The sequence below is a fragment of the Trichechus manatus genome, unplaced genomic scaffold, assembly GCF_000243295.1.
Source record: "Trichechus manatus latirostris isolate Lorelei unplaced genomic scaffold, TriManLat1.0 scaffold00185, whole genome shotgun sequence".
Lineage (NCBI taxonomy): Eukaryota > Metazoa > Chordata > Mammalia > Sirenia > Trichechidae > Trichechus > Trichechus manatus.
In genome coordinates, this window is record NW_004444121.1 from 3,496,968 (window position 1) to 3,505,956 (window position 8,989).

The window sequence follows — 8,989 nt, forward strand, 5'->3', positions numbered from 1 at the left end:
TGCAGTGTAGGGGTGAGCAGGGTGGAGAGCGGGACCTCCTGCAGTGTAGGGGTGAGGAGGGTGTAGAGGGGGACCTCCTGCAAACTCTTTCCCCCATCTTGGAGTTCTGGGGACCAAAAAGGCAAAGCCTGGGGAGGAACCTGGTCCAGCCACAGTGGGGTCTTTCCTCGCTTCCTACTTGGGGCGAGCTCAGTGCCAGTACCCGTGGGTGGGTGGGCTAGGGAGGGGTGAGGCTACAGTGGAGCTTTCTGCCCAGCTTCGCCCCCTGGCCACACTCCTACCTGGGGATGTCGCCTTGTCCCACCAGCTGTGTGTCTCGACCAATTTTCCAGCTGCTCCAAGCCCCCTCCACCAAGGAGACCCGGGGCAGCTGCAAGGCCTGAACTAGCCTGCCTGTGGGTCGCTGCAGAGGGAGCAGACAGCGCTTCAGACAGAGGACTTTAGTTAAGGTGCAGGGAGCCGCCCCTGGCCAAGGGTGTCTGGTTGGGAAGCCCCCCCCTCCACTGGCCAGCTTGCTCACCACCCCTCCTGCTCCCCACCACCTCTGGGCCTTGGCTGCTGCTCTTCTAGCCAAGGCCCACTGAAGGTCCCTCTGCCCAGGCCCCACCTGGGGTCTGCAGCCCAGCCACACAGGCCCCGACCTGTCCAGAGGAGCCAACATCTGCTGAGCAGGACAGACAGACAGAAGCTAACAGCAGACCCACACTGGCGTCTGACGGTCCACGTGGAAAGGTCAGGCTGAGCGTGGAATGTGCAATGGCAAGACAGCACACGGCACCCTGTGTGGTTGGCATTGGTGTGGGAAGGGCGAGGGGTGGAGGAAGGAGTCAGACTGGACAGGTAGACAAGGGATGGGGTCTGGGGGCCCTTGGATGGTCACCTGAGGAGTTGGCAGCTTGTGCTGGGGTGATTGGGGCCCAGGCACACAGAGGGTCCTGGGGGCAGGGGGCCGGGGACACAACCAGGATCTACCGCCCAGTGTCATCCCATTGCCACTCTGTCCTCGTCCAGCCTGGCAAGTCCTGTGTTTCCGAAAGCATCAGGTCCCATTTTGCAAGGGGGCTGGCAGGACAAGGGATGTGGCTAAGGAGTAGCACCCTCAGGGGAAACATAGGGTGGTCTGCAGAGACACAGCAGGGGGTGGGGGGAGGCTGGTGTCAGGTCTGCAGCGCTCTGCGGGCTGTGCAGCTAGTCGATGGCCTGGAAGGTGAGGAGGGGATAGGTGGAGGGGACCATCACGAAGCGGTAGATCATCTGTATGTCCTCGGAGGATACGGTCTTCACGAGGAAGTTTCTCAGCATCTAGAACAGAGGCAAGAATCTCCTTGGCCCGGCCCCCGTAGCTTCCCGGGGCTCCCCCCTCCCCCAAGACGCCCCCGGACTCAGCACTCGCTTCGGGACCTGCCCCAGGCCCGCCCCGGACCTTCCCTGAACCCCTCCTGCCTCCCCTCAGACCCCACCCTCAGGGTGGCATTTCTCACGTGGTGCAGGAGCATCTGGACCCGCACCTTGTCCGCCTCCACCCTGCGCTTCCCGCCAGGCCCCGCCCCCCGGGCCGCCCCGCCTCTCACGTGGTGCATGAGCAGCAGCACCTCCACCTCTGCCAGCCGCCGGCCCAGGCACTGGCGCATCCCGAAGCCGAAGGCCACGTGACGAAAGTTAGAGGTGGAGGCCTTGGTCAGCCAGCGCCGGGGGTCGTAGCGCTCGGGCCTGGGGAACACGGCGGGGTTGCGACCCAGGGAGTAGAGGTACAAGAAGATATTCGTCTGTGGACGGGCGTGGAGGTGGCGGTCAGCCTGGCCCTCGCAGAAGATCCGAGGGGGGGGTCTCTGTGGAGGGGATCGGGGGCTTCACTCACCCCAGCGGGAATGTGGTAGTTCTGCAGGACCAGGTCGGATTTTACCCGCCTCTGCACCGTTAAACCCACGGGGTACAGCCTGGGGGTGGGCGAACGGAGAGTCCTCAGCTGGGCCTCCGCCCCTGCTGGCCCTCCTGTCGCGGACCTGCAGATGCCCCCTCCCACAGGCTTCCCGGTGCCCAAGGGTGGGCCACCAGGAAAGCTCAGGTCAGTATCCACGCTTGCTCACACCTGCTGAGCTCAGAGGGCCCGCCCAACCATCTGCCGGCTCTGGCGTGCCCCGGAGGAACGAGAGGCGGGCGCCAGGACTTTGGGATCCCAGGGGACACACAGCCCCAAGGGTGGGGAGAGGAGGGCAGTGCGGGGGGGCTGCTGGGGCCAGGGCTGTCGTCTGCCCCATGGGGAGCGATGCCCTCCACGCCGGCCCAGGGCAGCCAGGGAGCGGCAGGCACCTACCGCAGAGTCTCCTTGAGGGCGGCCCGCAGCAGGGGCAGCTCGGACATGGCCCTGTGGGGGCTCTCCGCGATGGCGGCTGCCGCCTCCTGGCTCTCCTGGCGCAGGGCCTGCTGCACGTCAGGGTTGCGAGCCAGCTCGAAGAACATCATCAGTAAGGTGTTGGCTATCTGCGGGGGGGCGGGGGGGGTCACACCTGGCCCAGGCCGGGCCGCCCCAGCACCCCTCCCAGGAGCAACTGCTCCCGGGGGAGGCTCTCCACTGAGCCACTGATGGGGGCGTTCCTGAGACCCCATGGTCCTAACACCGCTTCTCCCCCTTTTCTGGAGTCCTTGGGGAAAAGAGGCCCCACCTGTGCTGTCTACTCCTGGGACTTTGTGGGACTGTGATCATCCCCCCGCACATCTGTAGGATCCCGGCCCAAACCTTTCTGTCCAACGTGAACTCACCAGCCCGCCCCTAGCCACTTCCAGCTCCTAGGTTATTCCAAGTGCAGCCAAGGGCATGGGTGTGCCCAGGCCCAGGTGCAGGAGCCTGAATGTCTCCCACACCCATCTCCACGCACAGCCCCTCATGTCCTCTGACCAAAGAATCGGCCAATAACTGCCTCTGCGCCACCTGTGCACTCGCCCATCTCCGTCCTGGACATGAGAGGCCTCAGGGAACAGACTTGTGACCCGATACGCCCCTCTCGGGCTCTGTGTGGTCCTTGGAATGGAGGGCTTGGTGCAGGGGGGCCTCCTGCTCTGCCCTGACTCTCTGTCCTCCCTGCCTCCCCTTCCCTGGGACCCTCCCTCCCTCTTTACCGCTTAGACCCTGAGCTGTGGTCCTGCCCCCCTTATGGCCTGGCTAATCTCTGTGTGTCTCTTCCAGCGCCAGTAAAGGTCAGCCTCCTCCAGGAAGCCTCCCGAGACCCTCCATGGCTGGGCATGCTTCATCTGGGCTCCACCCTCCCCAGGGGAAGGCTCTCTGCCAAGCAGGCCCTGGGGCGAGCTGGCAGAGGGGGCTTGGTCTGGGGCAAGAAGCTGTGTCACGTCCTCAGCTGGCCCAGACCCGTCAGTGTCCCCATCTGCACTCTCCTCCGTAGCCGGCCACGCCCTGCTCCACTCATCATCACCTCACTTCCCCAGTGGGTCCTCCTCAGAGCCACAGGTCACCTGTCCCTCCAGGAAGGGGCTCTGCGTGGCCCTAGCTGCAGCTCTGCCCCCTCAGGGCCAGGCTCTCTGAAGGGGGGGGCCTTTCCTGTTTCTTGTCTGTAATCCTGGTCCCTCTGCCCCGAGTGCTGCCCTCGCGAGTACCCACTGCCCCTGCTCCCCCAGGGCGAGTGTCCGTGTGCCCCCCTCGCCGTGGAAACCATGCAGCTCACGGCTGGGGGCACCACAGCCTTGGGCAGAGACTGGGGGTGGGCGCCGGGTGGCGCGGAGGGCACTGCCTGGGCGTTGGGGGGTGTGGCCCAGCGGGCGGCTGGGTGTTGGCCGACCGTGTCTGAACTCCCCGCGGTGAGCTCCACAGCGTTGGCCTTGATGGTATCCAGGGACAGATCTGAGTTGAAGAGCAGCTGCGCCATGACGCCGCTGTAGTGCCGCGGGCAGCCGAGCGCCATCTCCTGATAGGTGTTGTGCATGACCTTGTTGGCTGTGGGGACAGAGCCCAGGCCTGAGTTGGTGGAAAGTGCCTCTGCCTCTTGCTCTGCCCACCGCACCTCCTGCCGCCCCCGTGTGACGTGTCCCCGCCAGGCAGCGGGGTGGGGGCTGGGGCACCCTGTGGGCCAGCTCACCATACTGGAAGATGACGTCCCAGGCCTGGAAGTGCTCCTCCCAAGTGTTGGGGCTGACCCAGCGGGACAGTCTCCGTGGCATGAAGATGAGCTGCGCAGTGGATTTCATCACGGACTGCAGGGCCTGGAGGAAGTTCAGGCTGGCGGCGCTGGGGTTGGAGCTGAGCAGGCCCAGCCGCTTTCCATACAAGGCGAAGTTACTGGCTGTGGGGACACCGGTGCCCAGCCTCAGGCCAAGTGTGGCCTCCCAGCCGCTCCGGCCCCCGCCCACCTGGCCCCTGGGACACTCCCCACCTTCCATGGTGTAAAGGAAGATGCTGGACTGGACATCCAGGGTCAGGCTTCCCCGGGCATTCTGCAGCACCTTCTTCCTGAGGGCCTGGGAGAAGTCTCGGGCCACTGTGTCCACCATGGGCATGAACTTCTGGGTGTTTCTGGGCTCGAGCAGGTCTTGGTTCAGCTGAAGCCGGCTGTGGCGCCATTCAGGCCCGTTCCTGCAGGGCAGAGAACATGTACCCAGGAGCAGGGCCAGGTACACACACCGCCAGGAGGAGGGTGAGCCTCCTGCTTCTGTCCTGATCAGCCCTCTGAGCTGACCTCAGCTGCTCGATCAGGGTGGGCTAGGCCTTCAGCTGCCACCTGGAAGCACCCGAGGGTTCAGGGGAGAGCCCAGTGATGCAGGCACTGTGCCAGGCCCCAAGTCCCATCACTCTGAGTGTGGAGGGCCAGTGTCTGCGGGGAGCCTGGCCCTTCTGTCCAGCTGGCCCTACCGGCACACCCTCACCTGGTACAGGGAGAGGCTGAAGGCATCTGCTATCTCCTCACAATGAGCCCGCCCTCATAGCCCCCCGATAGTGGAAACACGGGGCCCACGGGAATCCTGAGAGGTGACGTGCATGGGACTACACTCTTTCTTCCTGTGCACGGAATCTCCTTTCTCTCAGCCAGGCTTCTGGGAATACTGATGGCGGTGATTAGAATGAACATACCCACACGCGGCCACACAGCACACACACACGTGCACACGTGCATGCACAGCACACACATTCATGCACACATGCACACATGCACACTGAAGTGTATATGCACACCCACAAACTGTCCATCTATGCACACACACGTGTGCACACACACATGCTCACAGCACACAGATGCGCAGACATGTATCCACATGTACTCGCAGACGCAGACACATTCACACATGCTTGCACACACTTCCACACACGTGCACACATACACGCCATGCACACACAGATGCACACAGACACGCATCCTTACAAGTGCACACACGTGTGCACAGCACACTTACATTTGTGCACACACACAGGTGCACGCAGATCCACATACATGGGCAGACATGTATCCGCATGCACACAGATGCACACACACGTAGTCACATTCACGTGCACAGGCATGCACAGCACACTCACCGTCATACAAACATGCACACACGGGTGCACATACACACACACACACCGACCTGTGTACATACACAATCTCCACACCGACACATGCACACACACTTGTGCACACACCCACATGCTCACAGCACATTTACGTTCACACACATGCATCCACATGTACTCCCAGTGCAGACACACACACACTTGCACACTTACACAATCATACACATTTAGGCACACATGCATGCACACACGTGCACACGTGCCTTCCCTTAGCTTTCGACTCCCACCTTTCTCCCAGCCCTGCCTTCCCAAGACCCTGACCCCCTCCAGATGCCCACCATCGAGGGCCCTGCCCAGGGTTGCCACCCCCCCCGCCCAGGGGAGTTCCCTTCCTGACAGAGCGGGGAGGCCTTGGACAATCCAGTGTCCCTGAGCGGTCCCTCCTCCGTGTCCTAATGGCAGCCTGCTTTCAGCATGACACCCCCAGCACCACCTCCACCTACTCATGACAAGGTTCGTCCCTTCAACAGGTGACCAGGTAACCCTGGGACAAGCCCCCACTGCCTACTCTGAGGACAGCGGTGCCATCAGTATTGTGCCCCCATCCTCCATGTCTCTGGACCGTCTCTGTAACACGTGAGGTTTTCCTTTAGGACCCAAGGGCCCGGGGTGGGGGGGGCTGCAGCCCAGTAGTGATCCCCAGATGCAGGCGCACGCTGACACTGTGACCGAGGACTATGACCTCCTGGCCCGGCCTCGGGTTCTGCCCTGTAGAAGGGAGAGGACCCTTCTGCTCAGAGGTGGCGTCATTGTCCTTTTTCCTGCTCCAAGGGAAGTGACCTTGCAAATCCCTCTCCCATTGCACCTTCTTGGGCTCTGGGCAGACAGCACCAGGCCGTGGACCTTGTAGGTGCACAGTGGTGACCCCTGGGCTCCTGACGAGACCTGGGTGGTGTGCTGCTTGGCCTCCCCCTCTCTGTGCCCAGGCCCCGGCCCCCCCACCCCAGATCGCCCCTCACATCAAGAACACGCCGAGTTTGTGCCCGCGATGTTGACGGTGGACCAGCCAGGGCTCCAAGGGCATCCTGAAGGGGTGCAGGCTTTCCGCCTGCTGCAGCCGCTCTGCGTCCTCGGGCAGCATCACGTTCACCACGGGTACCCCTCCCATGTCGTACCTATCAGGTGCAGAGGGGCTGGGTGAGTGCCTCCTCCCTTGGACCCCACTCTGCAGGTGTCAGTCCAGGCTCCCTCCTATCTAGCCTCCCTCCTATCTGACCTCTCCCTTTCCCAGGCTTATGACTTGGCAGCTAGGAAGTTCTTCCTGCTGTCTAACTGAAATCCCTCCAGCTTTAGTGCTCTGAATTCTGTCCCCTGAGCGGGGAAGAGCCACTGTCTCCACAGTCAAGAACACGGACCGGCAGCCCAGAGTGCCGCTCCCCACCCCCCGCTACTTCCTAAGGATGCAGAGTGCTGGGCCGACCCTGGGTGTTCTCATGGGGCCGCTCTACCTGAAGATGGACCCCAGCTCCTGGAAGTACTTCTGCATCTCCAGGTGCAGGCTCCCCTGGCTCTGCTCCTTCCAGATGCGCAGCATCCTCACCCACTTGTTGTCGGGGCACTGGGGGATGGCTTCGAAGGGCAGCACCGGCTGGCGGGCCGACGAGGCCCTGGTGCCCAGTGGCCGGGCCCTGTGCAGGGCCAGCCGGGGACCTGGGGTCCACACACCTGCCTGCACCCTCAGCGCCATCCCCACGCTCTCTCCACCCTGTCCCAGCAAAAACCCTTTTATCTCCCTGGAAGGCCATGTCTGACTGTCGTTGCTGGCTGCTGGCGTCATGGGAAAAATTGTCCCTGGACCAGGCCAAGGGCCTGAGGCCAGGCTTAGCGCTGCAGCCCCACAGCGGAAGGGGGAGGAAATGACTGGTCTCATCTTCACAAGGGACGTGTGTGGGGAGGGGCTGCTGAGGGCAGTGCAGTGGCCCCAGGCGGGCGGTGCTCTCTAGCAGGCCGGGAGGCCCTTATCTTATCAGGGGAGAGTGAGGGCCTTGCCTTTCCTCATCCCCATTCTCCAAGGACAGAGCTGGGGGCAGGCGGGGGGCATTAACCTAATATTCTCCGTGCTTTCTGTCAGCCCCCCACCCCACCCCAGGCCCTGCACTGGGTGCGGGCAGTGGAGACGGGGTCAGAGGGTTCCTTCCTGGGGGAGCTGCCATCCGGGGGGACCGTTCAGGGCGTCTAGGGCCCCACCATGGGGCTGACATGGCTGGGCCAGTCTGGCCGCCTGTGAGTCCGGCTCAGCACCTCAGTAGCCAGGAGATGGGCTGCAGGGAAGGAGGGAGCAGCTGCTGGCTCAGCCCTTCCCGTGGGGCTGTGCTAAGTGCTCGACACCCTTGATCTTGCTAAAGCTGCCCGTGGGGTTCAGATTTATGGCTCAGAACCACAAGGAGGGCAGCGTCTGGGGGCAGCTCCACACTATCCATGAGCACTCTCTGGCAAGCACCCAGCCGGGCACCGACCCCTGCACCCTGGGCCTTGTCCCCAGGGCCTCCCGGCAGCCCTGCAGCCTTCCCAGCGGGTGGTCTTGCTGTCAGCCTCCCGCTTTTAGATCAGGAAACTGGGGCGCGAGTGGTACATCCCCCGCCCCAGGTCTCTTCACCATTGCGCACCCCAGGGTCTGTTCCCAGCACCCCCGATCCTGCGTCCAGGACCCTGACCCATGGTGCCCCAGGGGCCCACACCCTCCTGTGGCTCCAGCACCTTCCGAGCAATGCCTGCAGCTTTGCTTGTTTTTAAAGCTTTTCTTTTTTTAATGGGCTTTATTCTTTAGAGCAGCGTGAGCTTTGCAGAAACGGCAGGGAGAGTACAGAGGGTTTCCTACACCCTGTCTCTGCCTCACACCCACTGTTTCCTCGCTGATTAACAGTTGCGTGAACATGTTGCGGTGGGGTGGTACATCGTCACAATGGGTGAACCAACATTGCTACATGTAACTACATCCCCTGGCTCACTTGACACCTCCCTGTGTGTTGCACGGTCCTGTGGGTTTTCACAAATGCAAACTGTCGTGTGTCTGCCGTGTCAGCTCCTTGCAGTAGAGTTTCCCTGACCTAAAAATGCCATGTGCTCTGCCAGGTCATCCCCCGTTTTCTTGAGCTGTGACCTTTTCTTATCTTCAAAGCCCTGTTTGAAGTTTCATTCTGCTGGGCGCCTGTCTTTGCTGTTCTCACTACAAATCCAGCACTTGCAGTAGCATCTGAAGCCCCGGTGGACCAAACTAATGTCCTGAGGGGCCTGCCCGGGAGCCTGAGAGGGGACACTCAACCCTCCGCCCTGGCCTGGGCCCTGCGCCTCCCTGCCTGCCCGGGCCTGGCCGCCCTGCTGCTCCAGTCACAGCCCTCCTGGCTGTCTCCTGGAGGCAGCCAGCCTCACCTGGCACTGCCTCTCCTGCTTCCCGTCAGCAGGTCATTTCCGCACATCAGCTTTTGAGGCAGGCAT

The 8,989-nt window shown here is 62.5% G+C and overlaps 1 protein-coding gene across 2 annotated transcripts; it reads right to left on the reverse strand.

Annotated features, from left to right (window-relative positions):
• Positions 1 to 1,188: 1,188 nt before the first annotated feature.
• LOC101354125 (cytochrome P450 11B1, mitochondrial) lies at positions 1,189 to 7,241 on the reverse strand. 2 transcript variants are annotated; one of them, XM_004387372.1, is made up of 9 exons: positions 7,003 to 7,241; positions 6,514 to 6,669; positions 4,383 to 4,582; positions 4,089 to 4,292; positions 3,792 to 3,946; positions 2,315 to 2,481; positions 1,859 to 1,937; positions 1,572 to 1,766; positions 1,189 to 1,302 (listed from the first exon to the last, which is right to left on the reverse strand). In XM_004387372.1, exons 1-9 carry the CDS (start codon positions 7,239 to 7,241, stop codon positions 1,189 to 1,191), a joined length of 1,509 nt encoding a protein of 502 aa, XP_004387429.1. The 2 variants fall into 2 exon arrangements, with proteins under 2 accessions (XP_004387429.1, XP_004387430.1); XM_004387373.1 differs by lacking the exon at positions 1,572 to 1,766.
• Positions 7,242 to 8,989: the final 1,748 nt, after the last annotated feature.

Bases quoted from the DNA above. Each gene is read 5' to 3' on its own strand.
- LOC101354125 (XM_004387372.1), bottom strand. From the start codon at position 7,241: ATGGCGCTGAGGGTGCAGGCAGGTGTGTGGACCCCAGGTCCCCGGCTG. The intron at 4,583-6,513 runs GTGAGGGGCGAT...TCTGCCCTGCAG, and splicing joins AAACTCGGCGTGTTCTTGAT to GAACGGGCCTGAATGGCGCC. The intron at 1,767-1,858 runs GTGAGTGAAGCC...GCCCGTCCACAG, and splicing joins ACTACCACATTCCCGCTGGG to ACGAATATCTTCTTGTACCT.